The following is a 20,143-nucleotide window of genomic DNA, read 5'->3' on the forward strand; positions in this document are numbered from 1 at the left end:
TTATCATTTTAAATACTTTTTTTTTTTTTAAATCATGTACCTTCATCAACAGTTCAAAGATGGAATAACACAAGATATGATGAAATACATCCATTTATTTACATGATTTTCAGGTCTTTGAAATTTGGGAAATAATTTTTGTTCCATGTTTCATACATGGTCTGTTTAAAACGTATGTAACTTTAGAACCAAAAATGGTAAAGAAAAAAGGTCAACAGTTTCATAAACTAGAGTACATATGTATCTGTTGAATACATTTTTATATCAAATGCATTAACTTGAATTTTTGGCCTTGCTGTTTACTTCTGCTTGACTGGGCCCAGATGCAGGGTTTGTGTGAATGAAACAAAACACAACTCCAGGTCTGTTTGTGACGAGGAAACAACATTATAACACAGGTCAGAAAATAGCAGTGTAACATGTTCCCTTTTAACACCTCTGCTCTGACTTCTCTCTTCTTTTAAACACCAGTCAAATTTCACACTTGACTTTTTCCTCTGGCCAGTGGTTTTGGCTGCTCCCTAAAAGCCCTGCGTTCTGGAGCAGTTCAGAGCACCTCTTTCAGGCCTTGGATGTTGCCCGGCGATTGGCTGAAACTCTCTGGAGATCTTTTGAAATGCTAATCAGACACAGCACACTGCTTCATACAGATCAATGCTCCGGTAGTGTTCACAAAACTGTCCCCAAATGAACCTTCACTATCTGCTGCCGCGTATGGAACAAGTATTCAGTTTTGTTCGTTAAAGGTGCATTACTGTAACTTTTTCTGGCCAAATGCTTTGTCTGGAATGTTTCACAGTGTGGCATTACATTTTTCTATCTTCAAACCAGACCAAGTTACAGGTCAGGTCTGTGGAGAGGCGACCCAAATCCGTGTATCATTCGTTCATTTGTTTTTCCAAATAAAACTAAAATAAGGAAATGAAAAAACAACTATTTTCTTCATTATTTGTCTCCAAAACCAAAATGAAAAACAGATAATGATTTGTTTTTTTCAGTTTTCGATTATGTGTAATTTAAACTACAATGACAGACTGAACCAGGACTAAACCAGGACTGAACCAGGACTGAACCAGGACTGAACCAGGACTGAAACCAGGACTGAACCAGGACTGAACCTGGACTAAACCAGGACTGAACCAGGACTGAACCAGGACTAAACCAGGACGACTGAACCAGGACTGAACCAGGACTAAACCAGGACTAAACCAGGACTGAACCAGGACTGAACCAGGACTAAACCAGGACTGAACCAGGACTGAACCTGGACTAACCAATTTTCAGTTCCAGTCTGGTACCGGTCTCAGTCCCGGTCTTAGTCACGATCTGGTCCCGGTCTAAGTCCTGGTCTCAGTCCCTGTCTGGTTCCGGTCTGGTCCCGGACCTAGTTTAGTCCTGTTTTAGTCCTGGTTCAGTCTTGGTTTAGACCTGGTTTAGTCCTGGTTCAGTCCTGGTTCAGTCCTGATTCAGTCCTGGTTTAGTCCTGGTTCAGTCCTGGTTTAGTTCTGGTTCAGTCCTGGTTCAGTCCTGGTTTAGTCCTGCTTTAGTCCTGTTTTAGTCCTGGTTCAGTCCTGGTTCAGTCCTGTTTTAGTCCTGGTTAGTCCTGTTTTAGTTTAGTCCTGGTTCAGTCCTGTTTTAGTCCTGGTTTCTGGTTAGTCCTATTTTAGTCCTGGTTCAGTCCTGTTCAGTCCCTGTCCTTTAGTCCTGTTTTAGTCCTTTTAGTCCTGGTTTCAGTCCTGGTTCAGTCCTGTTTTAGTCCTATTTTAGTCCTGGTTCAGTCCTGGTTCAGTCCTGTTTTAGTCCTGTTTTAGTTCTGGTTCAGTCCTGGTTCAGTCTTGGTTTAGTCCTGGTTCAGTCCTGGTTCAGTCTTGGTTTAGACCTGGTTTAGACCTGGGTTAGTCCTGGTTCAGTCCGACATTGCAGTTTAAGTCACAGAAACGGGAAACGGACATTATCCATTTTTTCTATAATTAATTTAGTTAAACACAAAATCGAAAACTGAAAAAACAAATCATTATCTGTTTTTTCATTTTGGTTTTGGAGACAAATAATGAAGAAAACTGTTGAGTTGAATAGTCAAAAATGTAGTGGAGTAGATAGAACGTAGATATCTAAAATGTATAATTAATTTAATATAACATAAAATAACAGAACAGAGTAGAACAGGGACCAGGAAACCCAATGAACTTCTCAGCATTGGTAATTATTACATTTGAACATGATAAATGCATGAATTATGTATTTGTGGCATCTAAAATATTTAATTAAAAGACAATTCACTTTTTCACTGGACTTAATTCATGTGCTGGATAAACAAATGCCATGTTCCACTCTTTCCTTTGTACAACTCTGCCATCTGCTGGTTTCGAAGCGTCAGTACAAGTGAATGCAGCTACACAGTTAATGCAAGACTAATAATAAATCAAACTTTTTATTCATAAAGATCAGATGAGTGTCTTGCCCCAGGACACAACAACAATATTCAGTAGTAAAGATTGAAGATTGCACAAACGAATTCAAATACAACCTGAGAGGTCAAATGAATTTTAAAAAACAGTAGACTTATCAAAACTTGGACTAACTTGATGCACTTCAAAAAACAATATAAAGGTGACAGACCCCCAACCAAAAGGCGACATAGTGCAGTTTTAGTAAATGTATCACATGAAAAAATCTAATTAAGAAAATGTGTAAAGTACCCGTTTAAAAATTCACTTGAAGAATAAAAAGTAGAAGTATTTCACTCTGATTTTGAGATCATAAAATGCTTCAAATGTAGTTATTTTGATGAAGATTTGTGCTGAAATCAAATTTTGAAAGTGTTAAAAATAAACCCTCGGCCTTTTCAGCAGATCTCAAACTATAATACAAAAATACTTTTACTTTTCAGTCCAGTTCAAAAATGTAGTGGAGTAAAAATGTAGATAACTAAAATTTATACTTAATATAATATAATATGATATAATATAACTTAATATTACAGAACAGGGACTGGGAAAGGGACGTGAGAGGTCAAATGATTTTTAAAAACAGTAGACTTATCAAAACTTGTACTAACTTGGTGCACTTTAAAAAAAAAAAAAAAAACATCAAATCTTACAGAAATACTTAGACGACTTGATATATTGTCTTCACAATTAAACCACGACTATTACTAAACAGTAAACGCATGCTTTTATTTAGCATTTTCTTTTATTGTGATACAATAAACGATACATTTTGTGCCTTCTTTATCATTTTTGTTAGTTTGTACGACCAAAAATGAAAATAAAAACTGGTATCTTTTAAAAAAAATGACGATAAGAACTAAAAAAAATAAATAAAAATCTGAGTGATGATTTTTAAAAGTCTAACACTGTAGAAGCCTTTAAAGGGCCCATCTCATGCAAAATCAACTTTTCAGAGCTTTCTACCTTCTAAGAGTGATGTGTGGGCCTTGTATATGTCGCCGAAGTGGTTTTTAGATTGATTCGGCGTATTATTTTTTTTTACAAATTGCAGTGTATTTCTACTAGAGATGCCGTATCCGCGGTTAATCCACGGGTCGGGCGGATGACGTGACGAAAAATTATATTTTTATTAAATTCGGGCGGGTGGCGGTTTAACTACTAAAAAAAAAAAGAAAAAAAAAAAAGTTATTGTTAGTATTTTTACCTACATCTGAAAAGACGAGTCTCATTGTCTATGCTTGTAGTATGAAGTGTACGTCATGTCCTTAATTAGCCCATTTGACCTCGTTTTTGTGTTCTGAAGTTTAAGATTGTGTCGGGTTATTGATAACCTAAGGTTTAGAGGCACATATTATATGCAGTTTATTTTATTATTTCTAATTTATTTCAGCTGTTTGCCAACACCCAAGTGGCTATAGGGCCATATTTATTTAGTTATGCATATTTTTTCTTGCCTATTTCAATTGGAATATAAAGAGGGCATTGCCTGATTTCAATAAAGGTTCATCTGGATGAGATGATCTGTCTACTTTGTTTCGATATCAGTTATATTTTAAAACACGCAGACATTATAGCGTAGACTGCCACTCGGGGGATTTAAAACTTAAAGAAAGACCGATGGAGTGAGGCTATGACTTTGAAATAACATCGGGCAATCGCAGAATGTTCAGAATGTAACAACATCAAAAATAGCCTAGTCGTAAAATGTTGTCAATTAATTAGCTGCGCAAGAAAACCAGGTAAGTCTGGGGTTGTTACGGACAATTAAGAATGCGAACATACACGCTGAGCGAATTTTGGAATGAATGAGCTATAGAGTTTGCATTTTTATCGAGGCTCCTTAGTTTGTTTGCTGTATGATTGTTCTAAAATCTAAAATCAATCGGCGGATGGGGGGCGGGTGCGGTTTTGAAAACCTTCGGTGCAAAATGGACAGCGGGCGGATGATGAGTTTTGTGTCGCATGTGTGAATGAAACAAAACACAACTCCAGGTCTGTTTTTGTTGCGGTAACTGCATTAAAACAAGTCTTAAAGCTCTCAAGAGTCAGTTTTGCGTGATAAAATATAATTGGACCTTTAACAGAAAAATCTAATAGACAAATGTATTAATAATGACATTCGTGTTTGTGATTTTTGTGTTTTGCAGAGCTCTGAAGATGTGTGGATCAGGTGGACCTCCTCACGTGAAGCTCATCGTGGAGTGGGAGCATCGCATTAAAGACTGGTACGATTTGTATTTGTGCAGTGCTGTTTCTTCTTCTCACATACAAAGACGTTCACCATCTCGCGCCTCCTCGACTCTGGAGCTCAGTAACTTCTTGGGTTCTTTTTAAAGACAATGCAGTAAAGTGTATGTTAGGTTTATCTAGACATTTAAAACAAGAAGAAAGACAAGAGATTAATTCAGTTTTTTGAGGAGAACGGGCAGAGAGTGGGCATCAAAACCAACAGTCTCCACACGTTCTGATGACTCAAGGCCGCTCTTCTTTTATTTCATTTGGAGGCCCTAGTTACAGAATATAATTCTCAAGGGGAAGGGGAAACAGCCAAGACATAATAAGAAACTGATGCAGCTATGCATAGTCCAAACACATAAAACATGATTAACAATCAGTAGGTATAGTCAGACACCATCATAACTCTTGCATGTGTGACAGTGGGAGTTGGCTTCATGTGAGGAATCATCTCGAGGAACACAAGAGCGATAGGACACTGCACACAGTTGTCAAACACAAAGAGGTTATTCATATAGTGATTGGTACATTATAAATCAAAGAATTGTTACATAAATGGTTAACTCATAGGCCTAGAATATCACACAAGTATTTAGCAAATATGGGATAATAGAATTATTCTGACAGTGTATTTACCTTGTTGACATGTTTCGGCTGCGAGCCATCTTCAGAACTGTCACCGGTGTTGGTGGTGACGTGTCGTATATCAGCTGTTGTTACTTCCTGTAGGCGTGGTCAGACCTGATGGACCCGGCAGGTCGCTCAGACTGACCACGCCTCCCGTCGCCCGGTGTCTCTGGAGCTCTCTCCCGTCATCCCATCGTCCTTAAAAACCCATTTACAATCTCATCTCTTCAAACTGGCCTGCGAGACCTAAACTTCCTGGACCCATAAAATACTGATTGTTTGTCTGGTTTCCTCTTGTGTCCTCTGTGTGTTTTATTGTTTTTACCTTGTAGCTTTGTGATTTTATTGCTTTTCTGTAAGGCAGCTTTGAGAGTCCTGAAAGGCGCCTTTAATTAAAATGCATTATTATTGTTATTATTATTTTTATTTTTTTACCTGCTAATCCTCTGATAATTTTTTCTTTTGTGCAGTTATTGCAATAAATGGAATATCTGTGGTATTTCAAATTAAAACAAAGTGTGCAAAAGTACTTAATACTTTTGCAAACCACTAGTAAAGATATCCAAGTCTCACGATACGATATCATCACGGTATGAACCTCACGATACGATATTTATTTGCGATATCGTGGGAAAGCTCACGATTAGATGTAACAATATCCAAATCTCTCGGTGCGATATTTTCACGATATACATCTCACGGTACGATATTTATTTAGATATTTTGTGGAGGCGAACAAAACAGTTTTTCCTCTTAAAATGCCTTGACAAGACTTAATCCAAAGAACTAAGACCTAAAAGTGTTAGAACTGTTATTTCTTCATGTGGTCTGCACTGAAATGGAGCAAAGGATCATGGTCTATGTAGTTCCCTCTGTCTTTTTTTAGCTACTGCTGCACCATAACTCTTCATTTAAGCAAAGAGACTTGTAATTCGATATATTGTGATGGTCCACGATATTATTGTGAGAACTTTGACGATATGATGTCACGATATTTCAGTTATTGTTACATCCCTATTAAAAAAATAAACAAATATGTGCCAGGAATTATGTGTTATTATAGTACTGTGGATGACCATGCCAGGCTAGTAATTTCTACTACACAATGAGGCCTGCTGGTGTCATTTTGGTCAGGGTCATACAGTTCTGTTGTACGGCCGACCCGACCCCGGCCCCCATCGCAGTCAGAAGCAATAATGTGGCCCTCAGAGTAAAAGGTTTGGTGACCCTTAGGCTACGTTCAGACTGCAGGGCTGAACGCTCAATTCCGATTTTTTTGTGAAATTCGATGTTTTTGCGAGGTCATTTACATTTCCAATTAAATGTGACGTCGTTGTGAACGTTAAACGGCCCGAAAGAGTCCCGCATGTGCACTGGAGGACACGATGACGTCGACCACAGCGAGCGTCCTCTGTGTTTACGGAACTTTTAAAGTTCCTCTCGTACCGGAGCCAGAACATGAACAACTTACTTGTTTTAAGGAGGAGATTGAGAAGGAGAAGGACGAGGTTTTTGGCCGTGGTGTTTTGTGGGACAGCGGCAGCGACGTCCGTTGAAAGGAACGTGTGGATGCGGAGACGTAGCCAAGAGTGGTGAGTGGTGATGTGCTTCGCTTCAGTGACACGGAGTTCATTAACAATTTTCGCCTACTTCAGCGCAGAATAGTGACGTTTGTGGCTTGTTGTTGAACGTGAAGGTTGGATGAATGCGCTTTTGCCGTTCAGACTGAAGTCACATGTCAAAAGATCAGATATGTATCAGTTTTAGGAGCACATATCTAAGGCTACGTTCAGACTGCAGGGCTTAATGCTCAATTCCGATTTTTTTGTGAAATCCGATGTTTTTGCGAGGTCGTTCACATTTCCAATTAAATGTGACTTGTATTCGATCCCCTGTGTGAACAGTAAACGGCCCGAAAGTGTCCCGCATGTGCACTGGAGACACGATGACGTCAACCGCAGCGATCGTGCTCTGTGTTTACAGAAGTTGTCCAAACATGGACGTGAGCATCGAGCACCTGGAGATTTTAAAGTTCCTCTCGTACCGGAGCCAGAACATGAACAACTTACATGTTTTAAGGAGGAGATTGAGAAGGAGAAGGACGAGGTTTTTGGCCGTGGTGTTTTGTGGGGCAGCGGCAGCGATGTCCGTTGAAAGGAACGTGTGGATGTGGAGACGGAGCCAAGAGTGGTGAGTGGTGATGTGCTTCACTTCAGTGACACGGAGTTCATTAACAATTTTCGCCTACTTCAGCGCAGAATAGTGACGTTTGTGACTTGTTGATAACGTGTAGGTCGGATGAATGCGCTTTGGCCGTTCAGACTGAAGTCGCATGTCAAAAGATCAGATATGTATCGGTTTTAGGAGCACATATCCAAGTGTCCTGGGTCACATTTGAAAAAATCGGATCTGTGTCGTTCAGACTGTCATTAAAAGATCAGATACAGGTCACATAGAGGCCAAAAAATCGGATTTGGGTCACTTCAGGCTGAAGTCTGAAGGCAGCCTCAGTCTACATCTTCAGAGCTCAAAAGGCTCTGTTCCACCTTGTGATGTCAAGTAGTGGTAGTTTTCAAGTTAACAGCTCCTTTTACCTTTTGTTTTGTAGAGCTTGGCAATTCCCGCGGTGAAATTATCCAAATGATTCTAGTGAAGGTGTATGGAGTTTAAAAACACAGTGAAACCCTTCCTGTTTTACCCTATGACATCACAAGGTGGTGTGTTTTTCAGCTTGTGAGAAGAACTTAGCCTAAAAATGCAGAGTTTGTGCGTTAAACGTGTGTGAATGAAACAAAACACAACTCCAGGTCTGTTTGTGATGAGAAAACATTATAATATCAGAACAGAGCAGAAAAAAGCGTAATGTTTAATCTTCTTTTCAACGTCTTTTGAGTTTCTACTAAATTTTACGCACTTGTTAACCTTTTTGTTTACTTCAACTTGCTCTCTAAAGTTCGTTTGAATAGTGAGGGATTCTGCAGCCCTGAGTAAGAAGCCCCCGCTGGACATAATACAAAAAACTTATTCCGAGTCATTCTCCTCAGCTTTAATCAGACCATCCACATCCACGGGCCCCACAAACCACTAGGAGGCCCCAAAGCTGAGAAGAAAACCATCAGCTTTTTGTGCCACTACTCCTAGATTGTATCAGAAATTGAATTAAAGACGTATTTTATCACAAAAATAACATTTCAGTAATAATACAGTGTAAAAAGTAACTAATATGTGTTTAATTTCATCTATTTGCTGGTCTTAGGGAATCATTAAACTGAAGTGTGTTATTCCGGGAGGTGATATTAGATTTTTTTGTTTGACTAAATTAAATATGTTGGCGGATTTGGGAATTTGGAATCTATTATTAGGGAAGCAGTGAGACAGATTTCCAATTATAGACAAGACACAAGATCGAGAGAAAACAAGATTTTGACATAATTTATAATAAATGACTTGTATGGTTTGTTCACAGTTTTGATCACCTGGTCTGGTCTATGGACTGGTCTTTGGTCTGGTCTAGTCTTTGGTTTGGACTGGTCTGGCTTATGGTCAGGTCTACAAACTGGTCTGAGCTATGGACTGGTCTATAATCTGGTCTATGGTTTATACTAGTTTATGTTCTGGTTTGGTCTTTTGTCTGGTCTAGTGTTTGGTCTGGACTGATTTATGGTCAGGCCTACAGACTGGTCAGGTCTATGGACTGGTCTATGGTCTGGACTGATCTGAGCAATGGCCCGGACTGGTCTATAGACTGGTTTTGTCTATGGTCTGAATTGGACTATGGTCCGGTCGTGGTTTATAATCTGGTCTATGGTCTGGTCTGTGTTCTGGTCTATGGTCTAGACTTGGTTTATCGTCTGGTCTGTGGTCTGGACTGGTCTATGAACTGGTCTGCTCTATGATCTGGTCTGTGGTCTAGACTAGTCTTTTTCGTCTGGTCTAGTCTTTGGTTTGGTCTTTGGTCTAGTCTTTGGTCTAGACTAGTCTTTGGTCTGGTCTTTGGTCTAGTCTTTGGTCTAGACTAGTCTTTGGTTTGGTCTTCGGTCTAGTCTTTGGTCTGGACTGGTCTTTGGTCTGGTCTAGTCTTTGGTCTGGACTGGTCTTTGGTCTGGTCTTTGGTCTAGTCTTTGGTCTGGTCTAGTCTTTGGTCTGGACTAGTCTTTGGTCTGGTCTAGTCTTTGGTCTGGACTAGTCTTTGGTCTGGTCTAGTCTATGGTCTGATCTGGTCTGGTCTGTGGCCTAGTCTTTGGTCTGGACTGGGCTTTAGTCTGGTCTAGTCTATGGTCTGATCTGGTCTTTGGTCTGGTCTTTGGTCTGGTCTAGTCTATGGTCTGGTCTGGTCTTTGGTCTAGTCTGTGATCTGGTCTAGTCTATGGTCTGATCTGGTCTGGTCTGGTCTTTGGTCTGGTCTGGTCTGGTCTGAGTCTGGTCTATGGTCTGGTCTATGGTCTGATCTGGTCTTTGGTCTGGTCTTTGGTCTGGTCTGGTCTGGTCTGGTCTGGTCTTTGGTCTGGTCTTTGGTCTGGTCTAGTCTATGGTCTGATCTGGTCTGGTCTGGTCTGGTCTGGTCTTGGTCTGGTCTTTGGTCTGGTCTGGTCTTTGGTCTGGTCTATGGTCTGATGGTCTGGTCTTTGGTCTGGTCTTTGGTCTGGTCTTTGGTCTGGTCTTTGGTCTGGTCTTTGGTCTGGTCTTTGGTCTGGTCTGGTTTGTGAGTATTGTGTGTTGTGTTTCAGTTTGTTTGGGAACATCCAGGAGGAGGTGGTGAAGGAGGCAGACAGCGTCAGGGCCCAGCAGAACCAGAACCACAGCTGCACCCTGGACCAGTGCTTCCAACTCTACACTAAAGAGGAGCAGGTAACACACACACACTCACACACACACAAATGCATGCACACAAACAGTGTTGGGAGTAATGTATTATAAAAGTAATGTATTACAGTAATGCGTTGATTTTTGCTGTAACGCAGTAATGTAAGGCATTACAGGGGGAAAAATTTTAATATTTTACTCGGTACAAATGTGAGTACTGCGCGTTACAATGCTTTTTTAACCTGGATTGAAGTGGTGGGTTTTTCTTCATAGAAATTCGCTAAAATCACCGTGAAATCAGCAGCGGTGAAACGCCGGAGACGCGGCCGGATAAACCTTCAGTTAACCGCGGGTGAAAGGACCGACCCAGAACTCTACGCTGTTTAGCTGTTTAGACCTGGTTTAGACCTGGTTTAGACCTGGGTCACTTCTGGTTTAGACCTGGCTTACAGTCGTCCCTCGCTCTAACGCGATTCACTTTTCGCGGTCTCGCTGTTTCGCTGATTTTAGAAAATTTTTTTTTTGTGCAATTTTGCATGCCTTTTGTTTTTAGTGTATGAACACGTATTGCGTTCCTCCCGCTGTGTCCTGATCGGCTGAGGGACTCCTGTCTCCTGAACAGTACAGTACAGAATATGTTCAGCTGCCAAATTTAAATAAATGTTCAGTCTCTAGCAGTGTGATTCTGAAGTGCTGTATGTCTGCAAGTTTTTCTCCGACAAAATCCACAACGTCGACGAAATGTTCTGCACCGACAAAGTCTCCTGCGCTCGCACCCAAAAGACAGAGGACGATGCAAACCATCGCACAAAAAGTTGGACTTCTGGACACACTGAAGGAAGGTAGAAGTTACGCGCTGTAGCAGAGTTTTGCACCGGGTCTTGTACCCGCAAATAGTTGCTGAAATCAGGACCGTGAGCCTGAGCAGCAGCAGGGTCCATAAAGAGCGATCAGGCGACAGTCGCTCTTACCTCCATGAGGTGCGGAGCAAAGCCGGTCCTTTCTCCTGCGGTCACCTTCGACCCCGTCCTGACAGTGAGTCCTGTTTTAGTCCTAGTTCAGTTCTGGTTTAGTCCTCCTCTTCAGTCCTGGAATCAGTCTGAGGTTAGTCCTGTTATAGTCCTGGTTTAGTCCTGGTTCAGCTCTGGTTCAGCTCTGGTTTAGACCTTGTTTAGTCCTGGTTCAGTCCATATACGGCTCAAAAGTTAAGCTTTTTCGCAGTTATTTTGGTGAGAGTAACTTAAAGTAATGCAATAGTAATGTAATGCTTTACATTTTAAATGCAGTAATATTGTAATGTAACGAATTACTGTGAAATGACAGTAATAAGTAATAAATAACGCATTACAGTTTTAATGTAACTTGCCCAACAGTGCACACAAATGGGGTTATTAGTTACAAAAGTTAAAAGTTCATCTATGGATCAAAAAGGTTCAAATCGTACAAAGACTCCAAGCACGGCGTCAACAAACTGTGTGTTTCACCGGATTGCAACACCTGAGGAACACAGGAGGGGTCCTCAAAAATACAACCCACCCCACGGCGCCCTCTACTGCTGATACACACAAACAAGTCTGAGCAATCTTTTATTATCAGTGTGTCTACAGCTACGTTTACACAGAGCCGGGTATGTTGAGTCAGTTTTCCAAAATAACATCGTGAACATAGCAACGTTTTCAAAAAAAGTTTTCATTTACATCAGCCTGCATAAATACGCCATCGAGCACTGGTCGGACCCAAAATCGAGGTCGAGGTCAGATATAAAACCGGCGATATTGGCGGTAAGGGCGACTGGGTCTTCGAGAAGGAGGGAGAAGTGGTAAAATTACTAAGCCTCATTCGTCTCTGTTCGATATAGATATGATTCATCAGCTGTGTGCGCAAATGCAAATCGTAGTTTTCCAGAATCTCCACTGCAGCCGAAGTTTTTAGAAAGGTTCGTTTTCAGAGGCAGAGTCGCTTCTTGCATGTAAAAGATGGGTACAAACGAAGGGAAATATATCTGTTTTTAAAAATTGTGTATGTGTAAACGGGGCCTACGTCTCCAAAGCTCAAAATGCACCTTGTGAAGGAGAAGTCGTAGTTTTAAAGTTAACAGCTCCTTTTTGTTTGGGAGAGTTTGGAAATTCCAGGGCTGAAATGATCCAAATGATTCTAGCGAAGGTGCGTGGAGTGTAAAAACAGAGTGGAGCACTTCCTGTATTACCACATGACATCACAAGGTGGAAGAGAGTGTTTCCATTTGAGAGAAGAACTCAAACTCACAGACACATTACAAAACGAAATGTAATAACAGAGATCAGAAAATACCTTAATATTGTCTCTTTATAAAATTAAATTGAATTAAAAGCTTTGCATTTGACTAGAATTCACAATATATCCGGAAAATATATAGTATTTTCCTTCACTAATCATCAAGTACATTCTAAAGCTCCTTTGTTGTTGTTGTTGTTGTTGTCTCCAGCAGAGGGCGCCACAGCTCTACTGTTCAAGACACTACAATTACACTGCACAGATGTTGAGTAATGTATCCCCTTACCAGCCGTTCAGACAGTACACTGGATTATTGGTGCTCAGTGAGTTCTGTACATTTTACAGAATTCTATACGTTTTATGAGGACATTCGCGTTAAAGGGCCAATATTACTCTAGTTTCTGATCTGTTGTAATGTCGTTCCCTCATCACAAACAGACCTGGATGTTATTAGCTTCTTTTTTTCAGACCAAGAGTTTGTTTTTCATAGCTGACAGTTTCCTCAGAGTCACCTGATGTTGCTGTGACGTGTCCCGTCAGCTCATTTAAACAGGCAAACATCTGCAGTCCCACTTCCTCATGACAGTATCCCAGGTGTGTGAGAGCAAAAAAGCCCCCTCGTCCCGGTTTATAATCTCCATGGGCACGTTTCCGTATTTCGATTGCCTCTTTAATCCAGCGACGGTGTTTGTTTTCCTCTGTTCCAATGATGTTTGCTCTGTCCCAGTCCATAATGTGCTTCTCTCTTTTACAGTTGTCAGAGATGCCGATTTGAGTTCCTGTTCTGCTTTGTGTTTTGTTGCTCATGTTTCGCCTTCGCTGTTTCCTTTCTCGCATTCTGTCCTATGTTCCTTTTTTGTGTACTGAACGCCCTCCCTGTTTCCCCGATGTACCGCATTTTCCGCACTATAGGCCGCACTTAAAAGCCTTTAATTTAATCAAAAAACGACTGAGCGCCTTATAATCCAGTGCACCTTATACATGAATTTATTGGGGTGTCTTAGTACGACTTTAGTAAATTACAAAGCCGCACCACTTGCAGCATTACGGCTCCCGTAGTCAGGAGCATTGCTGAGTAACACATACTGTGATTCCTTTTAATATCAAAATGCACCTGTACTTCGCGGCGCATAGACCTACATCAGTGTATCAGTGTTTTTAGGCGTCCACACAGTCCCGGATCAGATCTGTACTCAGATGAATTCGTGGGAGCTGGCGGCACCAGATCGTTCCATCCCTGGAGCCGTTTTCAATCGGATTAGTGTGAACGAACACTGCATCCACAACGAAAACGATTCGAATACGTACTAGTGTGGACGGGGCCTGAAATTCCATGACTTTTTCAGGCTTGGAAAATGACATTTTCAATTTTTATGACTTTTCCAGGATTTGCATGACGGAATGAAACAAAACACAACTCCAGGTCTGCTTTTGAGGAGGTCACAACATTCTAACATGCCTTAACGCTCACAAGAGTCAATTTTCTGTAATATAGAACCTTAAATTTTGCACAAAACTACATTACTATAAGATAAAAATATGCGTTCAGTGCTTATTAAATGTACTGCCATTTTTCTTTTTCATCATAAAGTAAAATAAGTAAAGTGTCTACATCTTAACATTAAAGTGTTTTTATCATCCCCAAACCAGAAGTGTGTTGTCAGCATGCCAGCTATTGTTGTAGCGTCGCAAAGCTCCGCTCCGGTCCCTGAAAGTTATGATGAAAAGGTCTTACATAACTAACTCATTTAGGTGAATAAATAACGTGGCTCGCTGGTCTGAACACTCCCGGCTGAAGGTCAGATCGATTCCTGCTTGGACCAAGTTCTCTGTGAAGTTGGACCACTGCAAACTAGCTCTGGTTTTCATATTTTCTAGACAGTAAAAGTCAGGTACAGCACGTTTAGGTTTCATATTACAGGCTTGTAGTTTGAATATTTTTAGTTTTTTTCATTTCTACATTAATGTGTGATGTGGTGGAACGTTCAGCAGTTTCCATGGTGACACAAGGCACAGATTTGCAAACACAGATCACCAGGGACAAAAGAAAGTAACACAAACAAGATGTGATGTAAATTAAGTGGCTTTAATAAAGTAAATGTAAGTAAGTGCAATAATAAACCAAAGGGTTTATTACATAACAGAATAAATCATAAATTCCCAATTCAACTAAACAATAACTCTGAGTGGTTATAAGGATAAATCAAAAGGAAAATACAAATGCCCGAGAGCTGAGAAAAAAACTGATAATCACAAACCATTGGTCGATAGTGACCTCTAGTGTCTCACATACAAATTACACACAAAAAAAGAGCCACTGGGGAGGCACGACACAAACAGACTAAACCAGGACTAAACCTGGACTGATCCCAAGACTGATCCCAAGACTGATCCCAGGACTAAACCATTAGGACTAAACCAGGACCGATCCCATGTCTGATCCAGGACTAATCCAGGACTGATCCCAGGACTGAACCAGGAGGACTAAACCAGAGCTGAACCAGGACTGATCCCAGGACTAAACCAGGACTGATCCCAGGAGTGAACCAGAAGGACTAAACCAGGACTGAACCCAGGACTGATCCAGGACTAAACCAGGACTGATCCCAGGAGTGAACCAGAAGGACTAAACCAGGACTGAACCCAGGACTGATCCAGGACTAAACCAGGACTGATCCCAGGAGTGAACCAGAAGGACTAAACCAGGACTGATCCCAAGACTGATCCAGGACTAAACCATCAGGACAAAAAACCAGGACTGATCCCAGGACTTTGTCGGAACAGGCCCCCACGTAGGTGCACCCACGTAGACCGTCAGGTGACCGCAGTTGAAAAGACTGGCACAGAGCCCCTCACTCCATGGGTCTAAACGTAGCCGTCGCCCAATCACGCTTTGCAGACACCCTGCTCCACAGGCTCAGGGTTCTCGCTCTCTCTCAAGTCTAAGATTAGTCCTGGTTTAGTCCTGGTTTAGACCTGGTTTAGTCCTGGTTTAGACCTGGTTTAATCCTGGTTTAGACCTGCTTTAGATCTGGTTTAGTGCTGGTTTAGTCCTGGTTTAGTCCTGGTGACCTACTGATGTTCAGTTATGTTAAAAGTCTCCTCAATTAGGCCTGCGTGAAGTTGGAAATTACTTGCTGTTGCAAAACTCACTTATGAATGCAGTTTAAAAAAAAAAAAAATATATATATATATATATATATATATATATATATATATATATATATATATATATATATATATATATATATATATATAATCAGTTGTTGTTGAAACTCATCGTTGCAGGAACACAAAAGATGCATGTACTTCAAAGGCCTGTGAGGTGCAGGGCTCGGCTGGAGGCTTACAGACTTCCTTTGTAGTGACACACGTTACTTTTTTTGCTCCACCTCCTTGTCATCATCAGTATAGATAAATACGTTTAATCAGGTACTATGAAACATCCGAGGCAAAGCAAAGAGCAAAGAGTTTGGTGTATACCAAATCAGAAAAGTTACGCTGTGCATCTTTAACTTCATAGTCTTTGAAACACTAACTGGAAGGAGATGAAAAAGCCCGGACATCAACACGACCATAATAAAGTCTGTATTCCGGAAGTGTTCAGTGTGAAATATGAATCCACCTTGTGTTGTTACCTTTTGACTTTTGTTTAGTAGATGTCAGGAGTTTCAACCAAATGATTCTAGTGAAAGTGTGTGGAGTTTAAAAACACAGAGGAGCACATGTAACATCACAAGGTTGAACAGAGTAGAACTCATCCTAAATATGTAGGGTTTGTGTATTAAACATGTGTGAATGAAACAAAAAACACAACTCCAGAATCCGTCTATCATTCGTTCATTCGTTTTTCAAAACTGAACCAGGACTAAAACAGGACTAAAATAAAACAGGATTAAAACAGGACTGATTCCAGAACTGAACCAGGACTAAACTAGGACTGAACCAGCATTGAACCAGGAGGCCTAAACCAGGACTGAACTAGGACTAAAACAGGACTGATTCCAGGACTGAACCAGGACTAAACCAGGTCTAAACCAGGTCTGAACCAGGTCTGCACCAGGTCTAACCAGGTTTAATCTTGGACTAATCTTGGTCTTGAGAGACACAGACAGGACCCTGAACCTGTGGATCAGGGTGTCCGCAGAGCACAATCGGCCGGGGTGGTTTTGGAAACAAATAATGAAGAAAATTGTTGTTTTTCAATTTTCTCATTTTTTTGGTTTTACTTTGAAAAACAATTGAACGAACTGAACGGATTCTCCATGTACAGTATGTTTGTGATATGGAAATATATAACATAGATCCAAAAATAATGTGGGCTCTTTAATGCCATACATACTTCATGGAAAAAAGCAGGTGGCCTTTTCCTCCATCGGAAAAGTTACACGGTTGGTCATTAACTTCATAGCCTTTGGAATACTAAGTGGAAAGAGTCCAGAAGGAGATTAAAAGCCCGGACATCAACACGACCTTAATAAAGTCTGGATTTCCGAAGCGTGAAACATGAATCCTTCTCTCTTTATTTCTGTCCCAAAAGCGTCTCCGAGGACTCACTCATTAAGCTAATGACTTTACAAAGAAAAGTTTTGTCCTCTGTTTGGGTTCTTTGGCGTCCTCCTAACAACGTCTAACAAACTGTCTCCAGGGCCGGTCCAGCTCAAATAACACAAATTGAATACAGTCACAAGCAGTGGTGGAATAAGTACTCCATTTTGTTACTAAAAGTACACATAGGATTTTTTTGTGAAGTCCAATTTTTTGGCAAGGTCGTTCACATTTCCGATTAACTTGATTGTGATCTCCAGTGTGAATTTTAAACGCCCCAAAAGTGTCCCGCATGCACACTGGAGGACACAGCGACGACACTCAGCAAGCGCGCTCAGGGTTTATGGAAGTCGACTAAAAAAACGACGCGAGAATTGAGTACCTGGGGATGTTAAAGTTGTTGTCTGTAGCAAGGGTCTCCAGACTTTTTTTCTCAGATGAGCTACCTTTAGAAAACAAAAAGGCTGCAAGAAATTGAGATGATTGTAAGAAAGCAAGCGGGCGAGGCTTTGGGTACAGTTAGATGCTTATAAAACATAAACCTCTGTCCGTTTATTATTGCACAAAGTTGGGCTTCAAAATTATACATTTGCAGTGATAATCGGCATGTAATTAACCAATGTTTTGTTATTCAGCACAATGGTGTAATTCCAAAATCCGTTGGCGAGCTACTTGGAAGGGGGTGGAGAGCTACTAGTAGCTCCCGAGCTACAGGTTGGAGACACCTGGCGTAGGGTCTGTTTACATGAGCTTGCGGGTAAAAATGACTAAATATTTTATCGGAATTGCCTTTTGTTTAAACGGTGATGGCATTTTTGGGGCTTAAAAACACAGAAGTCTATAACCACCCTCCAGAGTGGAAAAGTTGAATATGCTCCACCGTAGCGTTTCCGTCTACACTGCCCAAGATGCAAAACTCTGGTCAGATCTGCTCACGTCGCGTACATGTTTACGTTACAAACATCACCGTCTAGCGTCACCACCGAACCGCCTGGCATTCCTACCCAGTCAAATTCCACGCCCTTTTGTGTCACCGTATGCACGCCAATTTACTCCCAAAAATGCTCGTTTAAACACAGAATAAAAAGTAAAGACATAATGCCACTTTTGCGTCTTCTGTTCAGACCATCATCATATAAACGTAGCGTTATTTGTTTTAAGGAGGAGATTGAGAAGGAGAAGGACGAGGTTTTTGGCCATGGAGTTTTGTGGGGCAGCGGCAGCAGCGTTTGTAGAAAGGAACGTGCGGGTGTGGAGTCGCAGCCAAGAGCGGTGGGATTGTGATGTGCTTCACTGCTTCACTCACACGGACTCATACACAATTTTTGTACGACGAGAGGAACGTTTGTGAACTTTTGTGAGTGCCTACTTGTACAACTCTCACAGGAGGAAACACGTCTTCAGCGGCTTATTTCGGTGAGCAAATGTGTCGCGTTGGGGTGTATTGGCGCGCAACAGGTGCTAGATACCGCACAATAGCCAGGCCAGGTCAGATGGGACCTGGCCAGCTACTGTGCGATAACTAGCACCTGCAGACAGAAGTTGCATGTCAAAAGATTGGATATGTATCGGTTTTAGGAGCACATATCCAAGTGGCCTGAGTCACATTTGAAAAAATCAGATCTGTGTCGTTCAGACTGTCATTAAATGTTCAAATACAGGAGCATAGGGGTGAAAAAATCTGATTTGGGTCACTTCAGGCTGCAGTGACGTGAACGTAACCACAGTAATTCTCAAGAAGAAGTATCGCATGAAGGTGCATTGTGTAACATTTTTTGGTGGAGGGTCCGTCAAATGCTTTTCTTCATGAAGATGTTATTGCTTTGTCTGGAATGTTTCAAGGTGTGTCATTAAACCTTTTTATCTTCATGGCGACCAAACCAGACCAATGCTCCTTTAGTCATTTTGCTTTGAAATTTCTTTACCCCACCTCTTCTATGTAGCGTATTGTATTTTCTGTATAGTTTTTATTGTACTTTTGATACTTGTCGTCAATATTCCCTGGGAGTGTGATGCTAACTGTAGGCTCTGCTCTGTCTGAGGCTTTGTTAGACTTTTGTCTGACCTTTAATTTCTGACAACCTGACCAGAACTTGTCTTAGTTAGAAGGGTCCGTCAAATGCTTGAATCCTTGGATATGTTCTTGCTTTGTCTGGAATGTTTCAAGGTATGTCACTAAACCTTTCTATCTTCATGACGTCCAAACCAGACCGAGTTACAGGTCAGATCTGTGGAGAGGCGACCCCGCTTACAGTCAGAATGCCTGTTTTTCTAGGTGTTTTTGAGCTGTAAAACGGATGGACCATGCTTGTCTGTGATTGGCTAATCCACCTGTCAATCACTCCCACGTGAACTCGGGAGCATTGCACAGAACCTTAAAACTAAAAGTGTGAATAGGGCTCAAGAGAGATCACTAGATTACTCAAACATGCACAGATGACATTTAAAAAACTTTTCCGGCAAGTTTTCGATGAGAGAACAAAGTTATAACATTGTAGAAACTCTGAAAAATAAGTTTAACATAAAACCGCCTCTTTAAAAATTACATTTTTAAACATTATGATCTTTTAGCTTTTGGCAGATAAGAACCAAGTCTTTGGGGTTGAATAAATCACACTTTGAAATCCCATTAGCAGTTAGTCTTAAACAAAACTGTATAAATTTTTTTTTTTTTAAGTCCAAAGGTCAAGTTTAGTTTTCATATTAAGTCCATTGTATTAAAAATGTATGTTTTTTTGCGAGGAGCGTTGGACTTGTTAACATTCAGTAGAAGACGGACCTTTATTTGTGTTAGGTTTATCTAAACATTAAAAACAAGAAGAAAGACAAGAGATTAATTCAGTTTTACTCGTGAGGAGAACGGGCAGAGAGTGGGCATCAGACCAACAGTCTCCACACGTTCTGATGACTCAAGGCCGTTCTCCTCTTTTTATTTCATTAGGAGGCCCTAGTTACAGAATGATAATTCTCAAGGGGAAGGGGAAACCAGCAAAGACATAATAAGAAACTGGTGCAGCTATGCATAGTACAAACAGGAGGTGTCTTAGGTCAGACACCATCATAACTCTTGCATGTGTGACAGTGGAAGTTGGCTTCATGTGAGGAATCATCTCGAGGTTCACTAGAGCGATAGGACACTGCACACAGTTGTCAAACACACAGAGGTTATTCAACAAGTGACAAGTGATTGGTACATTATAAATCAAAGAATTGTAGTACATAAATGG

At 40.9% G+C, this 20,143-nt stretch overlaps 1 protein-coding gene across 1 annotated transcript in view; it reads left to right on the top strand.

The window, feature by feature from the left end:
- Positions 1-20,143, top strand: part of LOC110154948 (ubiquitin carboxyl-terminal hydrolase 43-like) — a 222,893-nt gene that overhangs the window by 145,632 nt on the left and 57,118 nt on the right. The window contains exons 10-11 of the mRNA XM_055152938.1: positions 4,598-4,675; positions 10,040-10,160. Of these exons, the coding sequence (XP_055008913.1) occupies positions 4,598-4,675; positions 10,040-10,160 (199 nt within the window). The remainder of the gene's footprint in view (positions 1-4,597; positions 4,676-10,039; positions 10,161-20,143) is intronic.

Source organism: Boleophthalmus pectinirostris, unplaced genomic scaffold (assembly GCF_026225935.1).
Source record: "Boleophthalmus pectinirostris isolate CB_2022bp ecotype Guang Dong unplaced genomic scaffold, ASM2622593v1 HiC_scaffold_17, whole genome shotgun sequence".
Taxonomy (NCBI): domain Eukaryota; kingdom Metazoa; phylum Chordata; class Actinopteri; order Gobiiformes; family Gobiidae; genus Boleophthalmus; species Boleophthalmus pectinirostris.